Below are 23,966 nucleotides of genomic sequence, written 5' to 3'. Positions count from 1 at the left end.
TGTTCATGATACCTCATTTAATAATAGTATAAATTTATGAATAACATTAATTATCTATATATTAAAATAACCTCTAATAATATTCATATATTCATGTATTCATTTACAGTTGTTTCTTTATTAATGAATATATTGAATGTATATGATAAAAATCCTCAATAATCTTTTTATGTTTATTCATATCTATTTTTATGTCTATTTTGCCACAGATCTCCAATTATCCTTATGTTTATAAAAGTCTTAAATGTAAAATTTAAAGTAACTTAGTATTGTCTTTATGCATTAATTATTACTATAACAAGAAAAGTGAAATGATGCATTATACATAATCTATTCAAACTATCTTATCATAGCATTTAAAAGTTAATTATATAGTGCTAACACCTAGAAATTCTATGCAGAACTAACATATTGGAACCATAATTTTCTTATGGCCTCTTGCATTTTCTTATTTCTCAGGGTGTAAATAATCGGATTCAGTAAGGGCGTGATAACTGTATAAAATACAGCAAGAGTTTTATTGCTTGCCAAACTACTGAATGGCCAAGCATAGATAAAAATACAAGGTCCAAAGAACAGAGTGACCACAATGATGTGGGCAGACAATGTGGACAGCGCCTTGGAGAGCCCATCTGATGATTTTTTTGGTACACTGACCAGGATGACAATGTAAGAAACAAGCAAGAGGATGAAACAGGTGAAAGAGAGCAGCCCACTGTCAGCAATGACAAATAATTCCAGGGTGTATGTTTCAACGCAAGCAAGCTTGATCACAAGGGGAAGATCACAAAATATGTTGTTTATGACATTGTGGCCACAGAAAGGCAAGTTCATTGTTAAAACTATCTGGCTTATGGTGTGTATAAAACCAATTACCCATGAAAGTATCGCAAACCCCTTTAGCAGCCTGTGACTCATGATTGTCCTATAGTGTAGGGGTTTACATATGGCTACATACCTGTCAAAGGCCATGATTATCAGAAGAGTCATCTCAGCACCCCCAAAGAAGTGCATGAAGAACATCTGGGTCATGCAGCCCCACAGAGAGATTGTCTTGTGTTCAGTGAGCAAATCTATGATCATCTTGGGTGTTGTGGCAGTGGAGAGACACATGTCCAAAAAAGAGAGATTTCCAAGGAGAAAGTATAAGGGAGAATGAAGGGTCGAACTACACGTCACTGTGACCATAATGAGAATGTTTCCCACCACAGTAGCACCGTAGATCAAGGAAAATGTCACAAAGAAGAAAATTTGAGGTTCCCATCGTCCAGAAAAATCCTAGTAAAATAAACTCGGTCACTAGAGATCCATTTTTAAGATCCATTTACTCAGAAAGTTTCCAGAAGTTCTTTATATACAAAGAGAATTAAAAAATAAGTCACAGTTAACACCAAAATTTTCTTATTTCTATTAGTTGTGGATAATAGTTGATGATATGAGATCATATAATTTTAAATATATCAACACAGAGATTAGCTTATATATCACTTTGAAACAATTAGTATGCAGTAACTGCAAATCATTTGAAGAAGTAGAAGTTCCATTTTCTCTTGTTTATTCCATAAAATGATACTCTTATCAAGGGATCTTGGCTTTGTTGCTCATTTGTTCACATATAAAGATTAGATACTAATTAATTACATTTTATTTTGCCTTTCATTGTTATAGTATTCTGTACCTACAATTCTTGAGATTATGTTATCTCAATATATAAGGAATACAAGATTTAGAAAATGAAGAATTACATTGTTCTACATCTCTGAAGTAATTTATGAAGGTTTTCCTATGGTTCTAAACTAAATAAGCAAACAAACAAAAAAGCACACACACAAAAATCAGGAGCTAATTATACATGGAAGATAGTATATAAATTTATTTAAAATAATTTTTTTAATATACAGGTATACCTCTTTTATTGTGTTTCACTTTATTGTGCTTTGCAGTTGTTTAAAGTTTTATAAACTGAGGGTTTGTGACAACCCTGGATCCAGCAAGTCTATTGGCACCATTTTTCCAACAGCATGTGCTCACTTTATGGCTCTGTGTCACATTTTGGTAATTCCCAAAATATTTATTTCAAACTTTATTATTACACATGTTATTTGATCTGTGACCAGTAGTCTTTTATGTTACTATTTTAATTATTTTGGGGCACCACAAGCCGTGCCCATGTAGAATGGCAGACAATTGATAAAAGTTGTTTCTAACTGCTCCACCAACCTATTCTTCCCTCATCTCTCTCCTTCTCTTCAGGCCTCTCTATTCTTTGAGACACAACAATATTGGATTTAGGCCAATTAATAGCTTTGCAATAGCCTCTAAGTGCTCAAGTAAAAGGAAAACTTGCATGTCTTTTACTTGAAATAAACTAAGAAAAAACTGGAGACAGTAAAAGGATCAGTGGTTTCCAGGGGTTTGAATGAAGAAGGAGAAATGAAGAAATAAGAGAAGTACAGGGAATTTGTACGGTATTGAAACAATTCTGTATCTACTATACTTAGATACAGATTTTAATATATTTGTCAAAACCCATAGCATGTATGCATGTATAACATCAAGAGTAAATCCTAATGTAAACTACAAATCTGGGGAGATAATGATGTGCAATGTAGGTTCACCAGTGGTAACGAATGTACCACTCTGGTTCAGGTTGTTAATGGTGGGGGAGACTGTATGTGACATCAGAGGGCACACGGTAACTTTTGTGCTTCCTGCTCAATTTTGCTGTGAACTTAAAACTGCTCCAAACAATAAAGTCTGTAAAAAAGTTTTTTAAGCCAGAAGTGATTAAGCTTAGTGAGGAAAGTATGTCTAAAGCTGAGACAGGCTGAAAGCTAGTCCTCTTGCACCAAACAATTAGTCAACTGTGAATGCAAAGAAAAAGTCCTGAAAGGAAATTGAAAGTGCTACTCCAGTGAACTCATGAATGATAACAAAGTGAACCATCTTTATTGCTGATATGGAGAAAGTTTTAGTGATCTGGATAAAAGTTCAAATCAACTACAACAGTCCCTTAAGCCAAAGCCTAATCCAGGGCAAGACCCTAACTCTCTTCAATTCTGTGAAATCTGAGAGAGGAGGGAAAGTTGCAGAATAAAAGTTTGAAGCTAGCAGAGGTTAGTTCATGAGGTTGAAAGAAAGAAGCCATTCTTATTACATAAAACTACAAGGTGAAGCAGCAAGTGCTGATATAGAAGCTGCGGAAAGTTATCCAGAATATCTGGCTAAGATCATTGATAAAGATGGCTATGCTAAACAATAGATTTTCAATATAGATGAAACAGCTTTCTATTGGAAGAAGATGCTGTCTAGGATTTTGATAGCTAGAGAGGAGAAACCAATGTCTGATTTCAAAACTTCAAAAAACAGGCTGATTCTTCTGTTAAAGGCTAATGTAGCTGGCGATTTTAAGTTGAGGCTAATGTTCATTTACCATTCCAAAAATCCAAGGCCTTTATGAATTATGATAAATCTACTCTGCCTGTACTCTGTAAGTGGAATAGCAAAGCTAGAATGACAGCACATTTGTCTACAGCATGGTTTATTGGATATTTGAAGACCACTGCTGAGAATTGCTGCTCAGAAAAAAAGATTCCGTCGAAAACATTACTGCTCATTGACAATGAACCTAGTTATTCAAGAGCTCTGCCAGAGATGTGCAATCCAATTAATGTTGGTTTTGTGCCTGCTGATTTAACGTCCATTCTGCAGCCCATGGAGCAAGGAGTAATTTTCATTTTCAATCTTATTATTTAAGAAATTTTATAAGGCTATAGCTGCCATAGGGGCAATGATTTCTCTGATGGATTTGGGCAAAGTAAACTTAAAACTTTCAGGAAATAATTCGCCATTTTAGATGCCACAAAGAACATTTATGATTCATGGGAGGAGATCAGAACATCAACATTAACAGGAGTTTGGAAGAAGCTGATTTCAGTCCTCATGGATTACTTTGAAGAGTTCAAGACTTACATGGAGAAGACTTCCCATGAAGAAGGCTTTCCACGGAGAAAGTAATTGCAAATGTGGTAGAAATAGCAAGAGATCTAGAATTAGTAGAGAGTCCTGAAGATGTGACTGAATTGCTGCAATATCATGACAAAATTTTAAAATATGACAAGTTGCTTCTTATGAATGAGCAAATAAAGTGTTTTCTTTGGGGGGTGGGGGGAATGGAACCTACTCCTGGTGAAGATGCTGTGAACACTGTTGAAATGACAACAAAGGATTTAGAATATTCCATAAATGTAGGTGATAAAGTAGCAGCAAGGTTCAAGAAGACTGGCTCCAATTTTGAAATAAGTTCTAATTTGGGTTGTATGCTATCAAATAGCATCATATACTACAAATAAGTGGCTTGTGAAATAAAGAGTCAATTGATGTGCCAAATTTCATTATTGTCTTATTTTAAGAAATTGCCACATCCATTGCAACTGTCAGCAACCAATTCCCTGATCAGTCAGCACTCATCAACATTGAGGCAAGACTGTCCACTGGCAAGGCTCAGATAACCATTAACACTTTTAAAAATTAGGGTATGTATGTTTTTTATCCATGACACTATTACCTACTTAATAGACCACAGTAAAGTATAAACATAACTTTTATATGTGCTAGAAAACCAACAAAATTGTGACTCACTTTATTGTGAAATTCACTTTATTGTAGTGGTCTGGAACCAAACCAGCAATATCTCTCAGGTATCCCTGTACTGAGAATTACAAGAAACATGGATTCAGCTTCAGATTGTTTGAGCTTGTTTTTTTTCAAATCCTCTGTGTTACCATTGTTCACAGTGAGGAGCTTGTGCATTGTGTATATGTGTACAGATGTGGTGGTTTAGAAGTAAGTAGTAAAGTGATTTAGTCCTAATGTATTGCTTCTATTTGGATGTAAAGTTTAACATGAAATCATTGTTACTCAGTTTTTTAGACAATGTTCATAGAATCTAGAGTGATCGAAAGTGATCAACAACAACTAAGTGATTAGTATGTGCCAGGCTCCATTCTAAGTATTTCATATACATTAATTTGTTTAATGCTCATAACAATACCATGATGTAAGTGCTTTTTTTTTTCTTCATGTTGCATGTAAGGAAACTGTGACATTCAAATAGTTAATGACTTATTCATGGTTACACAGCTAACATGGATGAGAGCTAGTATTCAAGCTGAGTTAATTTGACACCAGAATCTGGGCTTATACCAATACACCATATTGTCTCAAAAATTAAATGGCTATATATTTACAGCCAAAGTATTAATTATTGATTGAATTTGCATGCTTCATATGAGTGGGTTTGAGGATATGATTCAACAAGTATGTTGGGATCATCCCTCTATGTTACAATTAACTTCATTATTTTCTCATACAGAATGAATGCCTTATATCTAGAGAGTTTACAATCTAGAGAGACATGATTATCAAACAAAAAATAGCAAATAAACCATGTGAGAAAACACGTAATTTGGTATAAGGTATATGCAAAATGTCTTAAGAGGTTTAGAAAAACAGACATCAATTTCAAGTAACACTTTTAGATATGACTTCAGGCTTGGTTGATTATCTTTAAAACACTTGTAAAAATCAATTTTTATGGTAAGCAAACAAAAAAGAATGAGGAGTAGAAAATGTGTGAGCATCTGTAAAAGGCAAAGAATGAAGAGCAGTGCATATCAAGAGTGATACGTTTAGAAAGGAGACTGGATTAAGATATTTAGAGGAATAGGAAATGCCTGGTTTCTTTTCTCCAATGATCTGCAATTCTCTCCTTGTTTGCATTCTTCCTCAGTTTTCTGTCAAAATATTGTATTATCATCATCCAAACGTAACTACCTCTATTGTTTTCATACCTTAGATATTTCTGAGAAATGGATAATGTTAACAAATTAGAGAAAATAAAGCTAAAGATGATGTAAGGTTCCTGTAGGTCAACCTGTGGGAACACACTGAATGGGTACTCATGACAGGCTGTGGCCCTGGAGGAGGCTGCATGGGTGGCCACACCTGCTTTACAGGGTTGTGTTGCATGCTTGTCATGTAAAGGAGCAAGAATTTTGCTTTTGAGACTTTTATAACAGCAGTAACAATAACTAGATACACGTGGGAAAACAACAAGTGTTGACAATTGCTAGACAGAATGAAGATACCATCTGTAATTTGAGGGTGAATAGCTTTGCTACATGGCGTTTTATGCCCTGTGATACAGTGACAACAGAAAAATTTGGGTAAGAAATCAATGCAATTAAGCATAAGTTGATTTAAAAAGCTTTATTTTGGCCTTTTATTTCAGAGGAAAAGCTGGCATTAATTTATGTTTATGGCTTTCTCAGCATTTGCTTCTCTTATTACTCTTCTCCCTTTGTAAGCATGCTTTCTAAAACTATTTCTCTAGTCTACACTTAATACAGTATACCTATTATTATACTTGAGTGTACAAAAGCTATGTAGATTAATGAAAATAAATTATCATATGGCTTAGATAATTCTATTAATGAGAACAATTTACTTTCCATTGAATAATCAATTGTAGATTTTATAATAATTACTTTTACTAAATAATTTGTGATATGCTCTGAAGGAAATTGAAAGTAGAATAATATATTAGGGCTAAGAGAGAACTTTGTAATCTATTATTCTACACATCTTGTTTAGTAAATGAAAAATCAAGATCCACATAATTAAGTAAATCTTCCCAGGTCATAGAGACAGAGCTACCCCAAGAGGTCATGAGTATTAGGTGAGATGGTGTGGGTATAAGCTCCTGGCAAGGCAGAGGATTGGAAATGAGGGGATATGTGTTGAATCTATGTCATTTGTGTAAATCCAAGATTACAATCCTGGGAATTTTTCGTATAAATCCCTCTTATGAAAGAAATTAACCAAGACTCATTTTATTAAGTAGTTGAATATAAACTTTTCTGCTCTTGCCCATGCATATATGATACATATTACTTAATATAAAAATAATTTGCTAAAGTAAATATTTGCTTTTCTTTTTCTTCTAGCCATTTGAAGAAAATAATTTCAATTTTGACTGATTTTATTATTTTCAAAAAAATTATACCTAATTATACTAAAACAGATGAATCTCAAAACCATTAGGCTTAGTAAAATAAGTGTGACACAAAAGACCACAGGCTATATAATTCTACTTATAGAAAAGCACATGTGCCCTAAAACTTAAAGTATAATAATAATAAAATTAAAAAAAAAGGAAATGTCCAGTAAAGGCAAATTCTATAGAGACAGAAAGGATATTAGTGCTTGCTTTTGGCCAAAGCTTGCTGTAAATGGGCATGATGTTTCTTTTTGTGGTGATGAAAATGGATTGATAAGATTGTGGTGATGGTTGCACAACTATGCAAACATAATAATAATTGAAATGTGTACCTAAAATGGGTGAATTTTTTAGTATATGCATTATATGCAATAAAAATTCAACTATTTTACACTTTTTTGTTTTCTCCCTAAAGTTACAATTCTCTTAAATAATTTAATTTAGTATTTTTAAATACAGTTTTCTAGTACTATCCAGCTCTTGAACTCAAATATATTTCACTCTGAAATAATCAAGGACATATAGAAAATCCAATTTAATCTAGTTTTAAAATTTCTTTAAGTCCTCTATTTGAATTTATATTTTTAGCTGCCATCTGGATTTGGAAGCTTGCTATTCTGCTTTCTCTAATTATTTACATTTTCTTTATTCCCTTGACTATGGACATCTTCTAAGGACTTCTTCCTCATTATTTCTGTAAGATCTCCTTTGTATTATTGTTTAATGGTAAGTTTTACGTGGAGATTTTCCTAATGTCTAATTATGATCACTAATTCTATCTCTCTCCAGTTCCTTCTTCAACTGTCAATATAGCATGTTTATTTGCATGTTCTGTCAACACCTGAAAGTTTACAAAAAGAAAAAATATTCCCTACTTGCAAAAAAGAGTTGCTAGCTTTTCTATTATTTTCAATGATAGAACGAGTTTTTCTTAATGATCAGAATTTACCTTTTTTTTTGTTTATTAATCATGCTTAATCACTTACCATCTATGGCCCAATTTTACTTTCCAATATCATTTTGAGGGCGTATTTTCTTTCAATTTTCATATAAATTGTTGATTTGCAGCTCTTTCTGAGATACTATTATATGATCTCCCAATTAAAGAGGATCTCATACCTTACATGCCAAAGCCTTTTCCTTCCAGCCAAAACAAAACTAATTAAAATATCATCCCAGTATATTGAAGTTCTAACAAATCAGCTTGCTACAGTATTTTTACTTACCTATTTTAAAGGCACAGTATGAGGAACAAGTTGCTCAAGAGGTTATTCAAAATTAAACGTCTTTGTATTCTCTGTGATGCCCCATATATGATTCTGCATTCTACTTTCTGTCTTTTTAAAAAAGATGTGAACCACTTTGGGGGCAGATTTGCTGGAGCTCTGGGAATCCCAATTTCAGTGGAACTTCTTAAACCACTGAGGCTTCTGCCCTAGTATGACCGGGAGAGATGTTTACATCTAATTTCTGGCATCATAAGATGCTGTGGCTCTCTCTGAGTGGTAGCTTGATTAAAATAGCCATGGGAGTGTTGGTTGATTGGCTGTGATATAGTAAGTGTAGAGTAGACAGCTTTGATTTAATGGAACTTCCTTTCCCTCACATTACTCTCAGGCTCTCCTCTTATCTTCCCTCTAGCAACTTTATGGGTAATTCTCAAGAAGGAAAATCTTCAAATTTTCTGCACATAGTTCTTCAATATAAATAATTTACATGTATATGTTATAAATGTACTATTAAAAGTGATGTATGTATATGTATATATGTATAAAGAAAGCATACTAAAGAAGTAGAAATTTTTAAAGTAAGTTGTGTTGAATAATTTAAAGTTTGGCATTAGAAATGATACAATTGTTTTGTGTTCACCAAAATATAAACAATTATCTTTTGATTTAGGTACCTTGCTTTGAGATATTCAGAGAATACTTATCTGTAGCAAAAAGGAGTTTCATAATTATTGCCATTTTACTATACAACATACAATAAATATTTGTTTTACAAGAAGTTGCTTTTACAAAATTAATCATATTGATGATTCCGGTACATCATATATCTTAGGCTTCATAGTTTATTTGAATAACTTGCTAACAAGGGATGTTGTGAATAAATTCAAATTCATTGACATTTGTCACTATTTCGAAGTCTTTGTTTAGTCCCTGTTAAATTCACCACTTAACCTATGGCTTAATCTAGATTTTTCTCATAGACTCTTTGATTGAAGGAGTCATAACAGTTAATTTAAATTTTTTTATTATAAATGTTAGAATCACCCATACTTTTGTTTGTTTGTTTTTTGTTTTGTTTTGCTTTTTTTTTTTTGAGACAGAGTTTTTGCTCTTGTCGCCTAGACTGGAATACAGTTGCATGATCTCAGCTCACTGCAACCTCTGCCTCCCTGGTTCAAGCAATTCTCTTGCCTCAGCCTCCCAAGTAGCTGGGATTACAGGCACGTGCCACCACACCTGGCTAAGTTTTGTATTTTTAGTAGAGATGGGATTTCACCATGTTGGCCAGGCTGGTCTCAAACTCATGACCTCGGGTGATCCACCCGCCTTTGGCCTCCCAAAGTGCTGGGATTATAGGTGTGAGCCACCGCACCCGGCCATCCATGCTTTTACCGTGTTTGATAGCATTTGCTAACAAGGAGTGCATTTATTTATATCATGTTGCTCATTATAACCATTTATACAGTGGCAGAAAACATAAGTATTTTCTCAGTGAAATGTTACTTTTGTTATTTTGCTATTTGGTAAGAAAAATTTAAACACTTTTTATTACATTTAGCTAAAAATGTAAAGTCCTCCATAACTAGAGATATTACAAAGAAAATTATATGCATTTATTTTGTTGTACATATTTACGTTTTAAATGTTTTGCTGTGTCCATGTGTTCTCATTGTTCAATTCCCACCTATGAGTGAGAACATTCGGTGTTTGGTTTTTTGTCCTTGCGATAGTTTACTGAGAATGATAGTTTCCAGTTTATTCCATGTCCCTACAAAGGACATGAGCTCATCATTTTTTATGTCTGCATAGCATTGTGCACATGTACCCTAAAACCTAAAGTATAATAATAAAAAAAAGTTTTGCTGATCATGATGACTTCATAATATCACTAGCTAATAAATCAAGGCATGGTACAGAGTGTCAAGTTCAATATTAATAACAAAAGTAAATCCATATTGTAAGATAATATTTCTTTTTTTTTTTTTGAGACAGAGTCTCGCTCTGTCGCCCAGGCTGGAGTGCAGTGGCGCAATCTCGGCTCACTGCAAGCTCTGCCTCCCGGGTTCACGCCATTCTCCTGCCTCAGCCTCCCGAGTAGCTGGGACTACAGGTGCCCGCCACCACGCCCGGCTAATTTTTTGTATTTTTAGTAGAGACGGGGTTTCACCATGGTCTCGATCTCCTGACGTCGTGATCCGCCCGCCTCGGCCTCCCAAAGTGCTGGGATTACAAGCATGAGCCACTGCGCCTGGCCTAAGATAATATTTCTTAATAACTTAGAATGTTTTTAGCTTGCTTATTATCAGTTCAACTAGTTAAATTTTGTTGTTTTACTTTGTAATGTAGCCAACAGTGTGAATTCCTACAATGTGTAGAATTTTCACAGTCATTTTATAATTGCTATGTGAGTTTTAATAATTAGAATTATCTTCAATCCAAAGTTAAAGTGCAAAAATATTTTTATAAGCCCCTTTTAAATTTTTGGAGAACAAATTGAGCTAAATTAATATAATGTAATCTTTAATCTCTCTCTTCCCCTTAATTGAGCACACCAAAGTTGTAATATATAACAATATGCTCAAAGCAAATGAATGAGAAGAGAACTGCTTTCAACCCCTCTGCCTTTTGTACTTTCCTTAGAAAACTTTAAACATCATGTATAACACATGACCAGATAAAATACAGATTCAGCTAGGGCACCAAAAATAATGTCTATTAAATATTAGTAAAGCTTTCTAAAAATGTATCTTTTCAAATTAAAAGAGATAAACAGATGTTCTTATATTTCTTTTATTACTTGCTTGTCTGCAGGCATCTTTAAATGTATTCACCGTGCCTTGGGAAAATGAGTTTAAATAACTGGCTAACTCAGTCTTCTTTTTTGGATCAAATGTGGATTCTGACCCAATTAAATATTCCCCCAGGTCCTGTACTTCCCAGACTCATAGTTTTCTTGTTTTTATTGGTTGATTAAATGTTTAGCCTAACTTATTGACTAGAATAAAATTCTGTGATTCTTGAAATATTCCTTCCCTGTCTCAAGTACTTAATACTTTGAATTTATATTCCCTTTACCGTATATTCACTGGTAGCAGGTATTGTATTTATCAAACATCTCTACCCCTAGTTTAACGTCTTATTTTTGGTGGATTTAATAAATTTGCTTATTCTTCACTGATGTCCTTCAACTCTCTGATGTTGTATATATTCTCTTTTGATTTTCTTTGAAGATTTTACTGGATGACAAATTAAGCTGTTCTAACCTCAAATTTGTTTTCTGACAGCATAAGTACTTATAGTGTAGAACTTGTTCCAAGAAATAAGGAAATTATCCACAAGTAGTTCACAAGGGACTAAAATAAGGCCTTGAAGCTAAGTATCGAACTCAGCAAAGCTCAAAGCTTTATTGAGCCTAAACTGTATGTCAGGAACTTGTCCTCAGGGAGCTTTATCATTGGAGGCTGACCCCAAATAATAAAATGCTGAGCGTAATAATACAGATATGGCATGAGTAAAACTCTGTTTTGTGGAGTTTGCAAATTTTCTCATAAAAGAGACCCGTCTTTCAAAAACAGTTGTGCCTTTAATGATAAGTAGAGACTTTAAAGGCAATAGAAACTGCTAAGAGAAACCAGAAGAAAATTCTGGGCAGATTTAATTACGTGTAGGAATTTATGGAAGCCTAAAATATTGTGACATATAAGTGAACAGAAAATATCTAGTATGTTTGAAATATACCATAGATTCGTGGAGTCGTGAAGAAGGGAGAGTTTTCAGCAAGGACAGAAAAGTCAGATAAGAGTTTTCAAAGATCTGAGATATCAATCAAAGCAATTTGGAATATATATTATAGTTAGTTGGCAACTATTAAAGTGGTAAATTAGAGACTATGAAGAAAATTGACTTTTCAGAAGGCTATGGTGTGGTTCTGAGAAGTAATTACTGTGTCATTTTGATAATCCAAGTAAGAAATGGTGAAAGCCTGACCTAAGGCTGTAGAAAGTGATGAGGAGGAGGGTATGGTTAAATTATCAGATGGAATTGTGAAGATGAGATAACAGAACGTGCATCACTAATGGCAGTGCATACGGAGTAGAATGTGGAGTTCCAAAATATTGTCTGCAGATATTTGCATCAGAATCAGATGCTTTTGTAATAAAAACTGGAGACTTTTGGAGTGACAGACTGAGGAGCCTGGTGGAATCTTTCCCCAACAAAACAAACATTTGATAGAGAAACTTCTTTTTTTTTTTTTTTATTATACTTTAGGGTTTTAGGGTACATGTGCACAATGTGCAGGTTTGTTACATATGTATCCATGTGCCATGTTGATTTCCTGCACCCATTAACTCGTCATTTAGCATTAGGTGTATCTCGTAATGCTGTCCCTCCTCCCTCCCCCCACCCACAACAGTCCCCGGAGTGTGATGTTCCCCTTCCTGTGTCCATGAGTTCTCATTGTTCAATTCCCACCTATGAGTGAGAACATGCGGTGTTTGGTTTTTTGTCCTTGCGATAGTTTACTGAGAATGATGTTTTCCAGTTTCATCCATGTCCCTACAAAGGATACGAACTCATCATTTTTTATGGCTGCATAGTATTCCATGGTGTATATGTGCCACATTTTCTTAATCCAGTCTATCGTTGTTGGACATTTGGGTTGGCTCCAACTCTTTGCTATTGTGAATAGTGCCGCAATAAACATACGTGTGCATGTGTCTTTATAGCAGCATGATTTATAGTCCTTTGGGTATATACCCAGTAACGGCATGGCTGGGTCAAATGGTATTTCTAGTTCGAGATCCCTGAGGAATCGCCACACTGACTTCCACAATGGTTGAACTAGTTTACAGTCCCACCAACAGTGTAAAAGTGTTCCTATTTCTCCACATCCTCTCCAGCACCTGTTGTTTCCTGATTTTTTAATGATGGCCATTCTAACTGGTGTGAGATGGTATCTCACTGTGGTTTTGATTTGCATTTCTCTGATGGCCAGTGATGATGAGCATTTCTTCATGTGTTTTCTGGCTGCATAAATGTCTTCTTTTGAGAAGTGTCTGTTCATGTCCTCTGCCCACTTTTTGATGGGGTTGTTTGTTTCTTTTCTTGTAAATTTGTTTGAGTTCATTGTAGATTCTGGATATTAGCCCTTTGTCAGATGAGTAGGTTGCAAAAATTTTCTCCCATTCTGTAGGTTGCCTGTTCATTCTGATGATAGTTTCTTTTGCTGTGCAGAAGCTCTTTAGTTTAATGAGATCCCATTTGTCGATTTTGGCTTTTGTTGCCATTGCTTTTGGTGTTTTAGACATGAAGTCCTTGCCCACGCCTATGTCCTGAATGGTATTGCCTAGGTTTTCTTGTAGGATTTTAATGGTTTTAGATCTAACATATAAGTCTTTAATCCATCTTGAATTAATTTTTGTATAAGGTGTAACGAAGGGATCCAGTTTCAGCTTTCTACATATGGCTAGCCAGTTTTCCCAGCACCATTTATTAAATAGGGAATCCTTTCCCCATTTCTTGTTTTTGTCAGGTTTGTCAAAGATCAGATAGTTGTAGCTATGCAGCATCATTTCTGAGGGCTCTGTTCTGTTCCATTGATCTATGTCTCTGTTGTGGTACTAGTACCATGCTGTTTTGGTTACTGTAGCCTTGTAGTATAGTTTAAAGTCAGGTAGCGTGATGCCTCCAGCTTTGTTGTTTTGGCTTAGGATTGATTTGGCAATGCGGGCTCTTTTTTGGTTCCATATGAACTTTAAAGTAGTTTTTTCCAATTCTGTGAAGAAAGTCATTGGTAGCTTGATGGGGATGGCATTGAATCTATAAATTACCTTGGGCAGTATGGCCATTTTCACGATATTGATTCTTCCAACCCATGAGCATGGAATGTTCTTCCATTTGTTTGTATCCTCTTTTATTTCATTGAGCAGTCGTTTGTAGTTCTCCTTGAAGAGGTCCTTCACATCCCTTGTAAGTTGGATTCCTAGGTATTTTATTCTGATAGAGAAACTTCTAAAAGACAATAATTTAAAGCCTCAGGAAATTGTCCTAGGGCATACAGAAAATGGAGAAATGCTCTTAAGAGAGTCTTCTAAATCTCTGTAAGAACAGCAAGTCTGGGGTTTCAAGCTGCTACTGCTACCTCCTCTCCTACTTCTCTCACAGTCCTGTAATATAGAAGTCCTCCTTTGGATGCTCTATTCCAAGCAGGTGTGGGAAAAAAGGCAGGACTCCATCTTCCCTCACTTTTAGGTGGAGGGCTGTGGTTTCAGGTTTCACCCTGGGAGGGTTAGGACTTAAGTATTGCAGAAGCTTTGTTCCTAGTAGACTCTTAGGAGAGGATGAGGCTATCTTTCCCTACCCAGCATCTACTTGTAGAGTGAGCAGGAACAGGCTGAAAATACTGGTGCCCTCTTATCATCTCTATCTTTTAGCTTGCTTGTACAGCAGTCATTTGTGCCAGAAATGGCAAGCCAAGATGACCAGAGACTCTCCTCTTCTCAGTGCCCACTCAGAGAGCAGGCATATCATCCTGGGAGAATTGGGCTGCTTTCCCTGCTCTTGTGCACTGGCACAGAAGTTCTGCCCAGGAAGAAAGGCGTGCCATAAAGATGAAAACTCTGCAGCTCCACCTGAGGGGCCTACCTTTATTTGGAACAGAGCTTCAAGAGTTCCATGTCTATAGGCATTGTCAGAAACCATGGAGATGTTGATGAAGAACAATTAAGAAGTTGCTGATAGCACCATGTTACTGGTATCAACATGTCACATGGCAGAGTCAACATGTTTATCAAAGAGGATCAGGCAAGAGACAGATAAGAGCCCTACTGGAATCACAGATAGTCCTGGGAATAGGAGATGCTGTGGATATGTACTGGCTGCATCCACTTAGAAGAAAATCAGAGAAAGGTATGGGGCAGAAATGAAAACAATTCTTCAAGCCACACACAATTCCATTGACAAAGGGTTGAAGCCTTACTGGCACAAGAAGCTTAAGCAAAACCTCTAAGCAAACACTAGTTAAAAAACAAACTACATTGAACCAAGAGCAACTTCTTAGGAAGCCAAGCTTACAAATACAATCGCACAAATTCCTGGCAGTCTGGAGGACTGAGTGAATGTCCACATGTGTGTAATTCTCAGGAGTGATTGGAGAGGGAACATTCTAGTCCCTAAATAAATGTGGGGCAAAAATGTAAGTTTCTTGAGTTTGATAGAAGCCTCCTAGCGACACCTATATGTAGTGATAAAGGATAAAAATCTAATTGGTCAGGAAGGATACTTAAGCAAAATCTTTGTTCCATAAGTAGCTTGTGCTGTCCTTGAGATAATCCACAAGTACCAGTCTAGGCGAGTTTTAAAAAGGGATACATTTGGAGTAGGGACATCAGACATTGCACACTGCAGGGGAAATCGACTTCACAGGTTTAAGCCAAATCAGTAAATAAACAACTAAACAAACAATAACAAGAAAATCATCAGTGGATGGGAGTGGTGGTCAGTAATCAGAGTTACTACAATAAATTGTCCAATGTTCAAGTGAAAAATGATGAGAAATGCAAAGAAACACAGAAGTGTGACGTATACATGAAAAAAGGCAATAGAAACTGCTTTTATGGGAACGAAGATATTGCACCTAGTAGAAAGCAACTTCAAAATAGTTATTATAAATATATTTTGAGAACTAAAGAAAGCCATGTCTGAAGAATTAAAGGAATATATGAAATTCATGTCTTAGCAAATAAAGAATATCAATAAAGATATAGAAATTATAAAAAAAGGACCAAATGGAAATTCAGAAGTTGAAACGTATAATAACTCAAATGAAGAAATCAATAAAGGAGTTCATCAGTAGATTTGAGCTGGCACAAGTGAACTTGGAAACATATCTATAGCAATTATGCCATCTCAACAGAGAGGGATAAAAATAAGGAAAAATAAATAGAGCCTCAGAGAATGTGGAATATTAGTAAGAGCACCTACATATGTTGTGAAATGTAAACTTTGGCTTCTAGATTGGACATTAGCCTGATAATGATCATATTACTTCAAATAGGGAGTGCAGAAAAAATAACAGGCTTTGAAAATTAGGTAATTTAATTTTTTGCATTTGGAATTGAGATGCCTTCAAGATAGCTGGGGAAGGGTATAGTAGGAAGTTGAAAATAAAAATGTGTGAGTAGCTCAGAAATGAGGAACAAAAAAGTTTAGATGATATTATCAACATTTAGGTTACTGCAGAAAGCAACTACCACTCTAAAGCTGGATGAGAAAAAAAAGGAAGCAATATTATACAGAATCCACAATTCCTGTTGGCACAGTGGTGTCATTGCTGCTGTTGGAATCTCTATCCTGTATTAAAAATTAAGAGCTCATATACTTAAGGGAGCTTCAAGAGCCTTCAATATTGCTGATGCTGCTGGGACCCACCAAGACTTCTACAGTCCACAGTTGCTGCTACTGTTACTGGGAAAGACAGAAGATAAATCTAAGGCTTCTCCATTTTTTCATTTTTTTTCACCTTTCAGTATCATATGAATGTCTTCTACTGGCAGAAACTCACAGGAATAAGTTTACAAAAGAGTTTAGGAAATACAATTTTCAGGCTTGTAACTCCCAACTATAGAGAGAAGACTATAGAGCTGATATGGGGCTGAAGGTCAACAGACAAACATTCAGAATGCTCCCCTTTGGTTACTCAATATTAATACACATCATTCTACGTTTATTTCAACTTCCAAAGAATGACAATAGCTTCAGTCTAAAGATGCATCTATCCTGCAAACAAATTAAGACACTCTGGCCTCCTTTCTCTAACTGAAAACCAAAAATCCTCATTGGTTACTATATCCATTTCTGTACGGTGTTGCCATCTTTTCGAATTCAGTCATAATGCCACATTAATATTCTGTAACCTAGAAACTAAATTGTAAATTAGTCTCCTTGATAAGAAAAATAAAAAAGGAAAAAAGGAACCAGGAATTTGTGAACAAATGCAATTTATATAAAAAAATTTGTAGCTTCTAAAATCATCATTTTACTAACAAATTGTGAGACAATTAATATTCATGGCTACCTTCTTTTACTGCCTATTTTATTCCTCTCCGTATGCATTCAGATCTCCAATGATGGTGATTCTTTACATGGTGGAATGAACAAAAATTTTATTTTTCCTAGGTGATGTAATGTTCACTTATTTTTACTACTTGATACGCAAATAATACAGGTACAACAGCAAATCACTCGGGTTTCAGACATGGTCTTACCTACCCAACTGTACAACAGCAATTCTAGTATGAATTGATAATTGGAGTGAGTCAACTTGGCTGGTTTAATAAGCTCTTCTCTTTTTAATTAGAGGTGAAAGAATACTTAAATGTCTGGGATGGGTGCAGTGGGTCACGCCTGTAATCCCAGCACATTGGGATGCCAAGGCGAGAGGATTGCTTTGAGCTCAGGAGTTCGGGACCAGCCTGGGCAGCATGGTGAAACCCCATCTCTACAAGAAATACAAAAATTTCATGCCTGTAGTCCCAGCTACTTGGGAGGCTGAGGTTGGAGAATCACTTGAACCTGGGAGGCAGAGGCTGCAGTGAGCTGATATAGGGGCACTGCACTCTAGTACAGTGGGTGACAGAGCAAGACCCTGTCTCAAAACAAGTGAGCAAACACACACAAGCAAACAGAAAAAAAAACTGGGGGGAAGAAGATTCAAATGTCTTGGTATTAGTGACAGTATTTACTTTCAGGTTAATAAAATACCACTTATTTTCTTTTTGCAAAGATTTATTTATTGAGGACTATGATCTGTAAAGAAGGGTTCAGAAAACAAAAAAATTATGTTATTAAAATGTAGATAGGAAAATATTTTTAGTTAGAAAAACATAGATTTTGTAGTTATGTATAGGATCTGATACTGGATCTAGCACTCACATTTCTGTGGCAAGTTCATTACATTTTATAATGCTCAGTTTTGTTACCTATTGATAATATGCAAATAATATTCTCTATTTTCCTTGTTGTGAAATAGGAGAAAATTTATGGGAAGTGCCTCAGACATGAACAGCACTCAATAAATTACATTTAAAAATATAATTTAATCAATAGGCAACATAAAATTACAACATAAGCAAATAACATGTTGGAATAGTTTGTACTTGAAGGAAAAATCAGAATGTTGTATTGCATATACACTTACATGGGGATTGATTATTATATCCCAAAATAATGGCTTACGTTTGGTACAAAAATCCTCCACTTCGGTGTCTTTGGATCATCATGATGACAGCAATAATGATGATGCTTTTAGCGATTATAATATTTTAGTTATCAAGTTGATCTAGAACTCACAAAGTTAATCTTCATTTTTCTTAATGCTTTCTTCATGTCTTTATTCTTGAATGTGTAGATGATTGGATTTAAAAGGGGAACAAAAATTGTTTAAAACACAGACATCAATAGAGACAGTGCTGAATGGCCTTTCTTAGATAAAGATGCAAGCTCCAAAGAACAGTACCACCAGCGTAATGTGGGCTGAAAGAGTGGACAGAGTTTTGGAAGACTCCCTGGAGGAATGATGTCAAATAGTAATCAGGACGGTGCTATAGGAGATTAACAGAAACATGAAACACAGCAAAGGAAATAAAAGGTATTCAATTAGGAAAAGAGGAAGTCAAATTGTCCCTGTTTGCAGATGACATGATTGTATATCCAGAAAACCCCATTGTCTCAGCCCAAAATCTCCTTAAGCTGATTAGCAACTCCAGCAAAGTCTCAGGATACAAAATTAATGTACAAAAATCACAAGCATTCTTGTACACCAATAACAGACAAACAGAGAGCCAAATCATGAGTGAACTCCCATTCACAATTGCTTCAAAGAGAATAAAATACCTAGGAATCCAACTTACAAGGGATGTGAAGGACCTCTTCAAGGAGAACTACAAACAACTGCTCAATGAAATAAAAGAGGATACAAACAAATGGAAGAACATTCCATGCTCATGGGTTGGAAGAATCAATATCGTGAAAACGGCCATACTGCCCAAGGTAATTTATAGATTCAATGCCATCCCCATCAAGCTACCAACGACTTTCTTCACAGAATTGGAAAAAACTACTTTAAAGTTCATATGGAACCAAAAAAGAGCCCGCATCGCCAAGTCAATCCTAAGCCAAAAGAACAAAGCCATAGGCATCATGCTACCTGACTTCAAACTATACTGCAAGGCTACAGTAACCAAAACAGCATGGTACTGGTACCAAAACAGAGATATAGACCAATGGAACAGAACAGAGCCCTCAGAAATAATGCTGCATATCTACAACCATCTGATCTTTGACAAACCTGAGAAAAACAAGAAATGGGGAAAGGATTCCCTATTTAATAAATGGTGCTGGGAAAACTGGCTAGCCATATGTAGAAAGCTGAAACTGGATCCCTTCCTTACACCTTATACAAAAATTAATTCAAGATGGATTAAAGACTTACATGTTAGACCTAAAACCATGAAAACCCTAGAAGAAAACCTAGGCAATGCCATTCATGACATAGGCATGGGCAAGGACTTCATGTCTAAAACACCAAAAGCAATGGCTACAAAAGCCAAAATTGACAAATGGGATCTAATTAAACTAAAGAGATTCTGCACAGAAAAAGAAACTACCATCAGAGTGAACAGGCAACCTACAAAACGGAAGAAAATTTTCACAACCTACTCATCTGACAAAGGGCTAATATCCAGAATCTACAATGAACTCAAACAAATTTACAAGAAAAAAACAACCCTATCGAAAAGTGGGGGAAGGACATGAACAGACACTTCTCAAAAGAAGACATTTATGCAGCCAAAAAACACATGAAAAAATGCTCATCATCACTGGCCATCAGAGAAATGCAAATCAAAACCACAATGAGATACCATCTCACACCAGTTAGAATGGCCATCATTCAAAAGTCAGGAAACAACAGGTGCTGGAGAGGATGTGGAGAAATAGGAACACTTTTACACTGTTGGTGGGACTGTAAACTAGTTCAACCATTGTGGAAGACAGTGTTGTGATTCCTCCAGGATCTAGAACTAGAAATACCATTTGACCCAGCCATCCCATTACTGGGTATATACCCAAAGGACTATAAATCAAAATCATGCTGCTATAAAGACACACGCACACGTATGTTTATTGCGGCACTATTCACAATAGCAAAGACTTGGAACCAACCCAAATGTCCAACAGTGATAGACTGGATTAAGAAAATGTGGCACACACACACCATGGAATACTATGCAGCCATAAAAAATGATGAGTTCATGTCCTTTGTAGGGACATGGATGAAACTGGAAATCATCATTCTCAGTAAACTATCGCAAGGACAAAAAACCAAACACCACATGTTCTCACTCATAGGTGGGAATTGAACAATGAGAACTCATGGACACAGGAAGGGGAACATCACACTCTGAGGACTGCTGTGGGGTGGGGGGAGGGGGGAGGGACAGCATTAGGAGATATACCTAATGCTAAATGATGAGTTAATGGGTGCAGCAAACCAACAAGGCACACGGATACATATGTAACAAACCTGCACATTGTGCACATGTATCCTAAAACCTAAAGTATAAAAATAATAATAAAAAAGGAGTAAAATCATCTCACTTCCACTTAAAAAGTGAAGGAAAAATCTCTATGTCATGCAACCTTCGTAGGAGATGGTCACTAATTACATTATCAATTATCTTAGGAGTAGCAAAGAAGGCCAGGGGCATATCAATAAAAGACAGATTGGCCATAGGAAGTACATGGGAGAATGCAATTGAGGATCCAGTTTCACTACAAAGGTAATGATTAGGTTACTTTATTATGGATATGTAGAGAATGGAAAAAATAAGATAAAGAAAATCTGTAGCTCATGAGATTTTTGAATCCCAACAAAATAAATTCAGGAACCATGGACTGATTTTGTTTTTCCATTTGTTTGTCTGTTGGCATATATGACCTAAAACAAAATAAAAATTAAATTCTGAGAGATATGAGAAATGAAATACATATGCACATAACACTGCTTTCTAAAATTCAGTGAAATGTGAAAAAAGAATCAAAAGTATTCAACAAAAATGAATCCAATATTAAAAAAGAGTAGACGTAATTTCTCAGCAAAAATTATGAATAACTGCCAATATGTTGGAATAAATTTGAAGCCATCACTATGTAACTCATATCTACATCAATCTTGAGAAAGGTGCATAACCCAGTTGGTAAGGAGGTATGGAAGTTTCCTGCCACCTCTTTAGAATTTGAGGAACAGATTTATTGGTCCTCCATAGGCAAAGAGGAGGGCCTGTCCATCTTCAAATCTCTTTCTACACTCAAAAATAATGAGGAACATGCAAGTGAAGGAGGAGGCAAATGGTTTTTTAATTGAGAAGGGTCAAGAAAAATGAAATTGTTAAGATGGAATATGGAACATGAACATACTAGGAGTCACTTCTGTAGTTGCTGCTGAAAGTAAGATAAGCAGAGATGATAAACAGAATGAATCCTTGAAACATGTGAATCTATGTTTGTGCAATTTGAGGTGGCCTCAATTTTCCTGAGATTGAAAGAAGGGTCCAATATTTGAATTTCCTCCCATGAGCACATGAATTTAGTAGACTGGGGAGTGTAGCACGCAGAGATAGCATAATGAACATTTATTGCTGGCTTCCCTCTGCCTCGCTTAACTTACTTTCTCTGACAAGCAGCTTAATGTCCAAACAGATCTCTTAAACTGTCCATACCATTTATAATGATATTATAAAGTGTAGAGCTCTGGTTTTTTTTTAAAAAAAGGGATTGACAGGGAACACCTCCATGTTGTTCTAGATGAGTAAAGCAGACCCATGTGAAATGATACCCATTTAAATATAAATAATGGTAGCCAAAATTTTTTAAACAAGCTAGCTAAGACCTAATACTACAATATTTTTTAAGTGAGAGCTAAAATAAACAGAAAAAGATGAAATAGTTTATATCTGACTGGAAACCTTATTTTTATTTATTTATTTGTGACAGAGTCTCACTCTGTCACCCAGGCTGAAGTGCAGAGGTGTGATCATAGCTCACTACAGCCTTGGAATCCTCGGCTCAACATTCCTCCCACCTCAGCCTCCAGAGTAGCTGGGACTAAGGTGCACGCCACCACTTTTGGCTGATTTTTTTTTTTTCATATAGAGACAGGGTGTCTCATTTTGTTGCCGAGGCTTGTTTTGAACTTCCGGCTTCAAGAAAGCCTCCCAACTTGGCCTCCAAAAGTGTTGGGATTACAGGTGTCAGCCATGGTGCCCTATCAAAGAGACCTTACTAATAGAAAAGACACAATGTAGATTTAAATATTTTTAAATGTTTTAAAGAGTCAGAAAAACCAAAGAAAAATGTAATAAAGATCTCCATACTACTATTCAGAATTAGTAAATGTATTTTTATCACTTTGCTTCACAATTTTTCAATAAAATAAAGAATACTGGCAAAAGTAAAGTTCAGTTATCATCTTAGTATTTTGTGTGTGATTTATTAAAAACTGAATGAGTGGTATCCTGTCACACCATTCTACAAACAAAAATTTTAGTTTTATTAGCTAATTGCTATTATAAAAATTAGACAATATATATTTACATGTCAAATACTTTTTCAAGCTTAGATTACAAGAAGTAGAATTAGTAGGCCATTTTCAACTAATCAAGTGTTGTCAAAATTCCCAACAAGGGGTTATACGTAATTATCCTACTGATTCCCTACATATCTGGTATTTTATTAGCTCTCATTCATTGTAGGAATGCAAGAATGCCTCAATATTAGGGAATCTAAATATGTCAAGTATTTCTAAATTCATCTGTATATTCAACAAAATCTCAACCTGAATTCCAGAAGTTTTTTTCTGAAAATTGACAAGTTAATTCTAACATGTATATGGAAACGCAAAAGGCAAAGTAAACAGAGGCAATCTAACACAAAAAAGATGGAGAATTTATGCTGTTGTGTACCAAGACCTACTATTGAACTACATAATAAAACAATTTGATGTTGGCTCAAGGATACAAAAATAAACCAAATGAAACTGAAAATGTAAGAAAAGTTCTAATTTTTCTACATGATAACAATGAAAACACTCCACAACATTTGGGAGACACTAACAGCATGGTTCACTAGTCTCCAGGAGGGTTGCATTATGATGTTTTAGCTGCTGCTCATGGCTCTTCTTTAGGAAAGGAGGCTCTTCCTGATGTCAGATGTCCACAGTATCAATAAACACCAGAGTTGGCTTTATCATGTTCTCCTAAAGAAGCTGACTTCAAAATTCATATTGCCTAGCTTCTAGGGCTTCGTAATTTAATCCTCTCTTCTAAGTTTACTCTCAAGTTTCCTGATTAAAAAAAGTAGAGTCATTAGCGGATGAGATTGCTTTCCTGGGACACATTACAATGCTGCACGCAGCAGTAACTTGGCCCCTGCATGCTTCTCCATGAGATGACAAGAGCAGGAGATGCTTTTCTAAATGTTTACTTATAAGCTTCCCTAATAAATCCTGCCTTTCTGATGTGTGACTATGCCATGTGACATAGCAGCATGTGCCTTCATGCTCTACTCACTCTACATTATAGAGTTACAACATTTCAAAAATAAGGGTCCACAATAGGAAG

The 23,966-nt window shown here is 35.5% G+C and overlaps 1 protein-coding gene across 1 annotated transcript; it reads right to left on the bottom strand.

Moving 5' to 3' along the window:
* Positions 1 to 384: 384 nt before the first annotated feature.
* Positions 385 to 1,324, bottom strand: LOC129472053 (olfactory receptor 4L1-like). The gene is given in 2 exon segments (XM_055261404.1): positions 385 to 1,269; positions 1,271 to 1,324. Coding segments are annotated over 2 exon segments (939 nt in total).
* Positions 1,325 to 23,966: the final 22,642 nt, after the last annotated feature.

The sequence above is a fragment of the Symphalangus syndactylus genome, chromosome 22, assembly GCF_028878055.3.
Source record: "Symphalangus syndactylus isolate Jambi chromosome 22, NHGRI_mSymSyn1-v2.1_pri, whole genome shotgun sequence".
Lineage (NCBI taxonomy): Eukaryota > Metazoa > Chordata > Mammalia > Primates > Hylobatidae > Symphalangus > Symphalangus syndactylus.
Note: the sequence above shows the minus strand (reverse complement) of the source record. Positions and strands in the feature narration are given on the sequence as shown.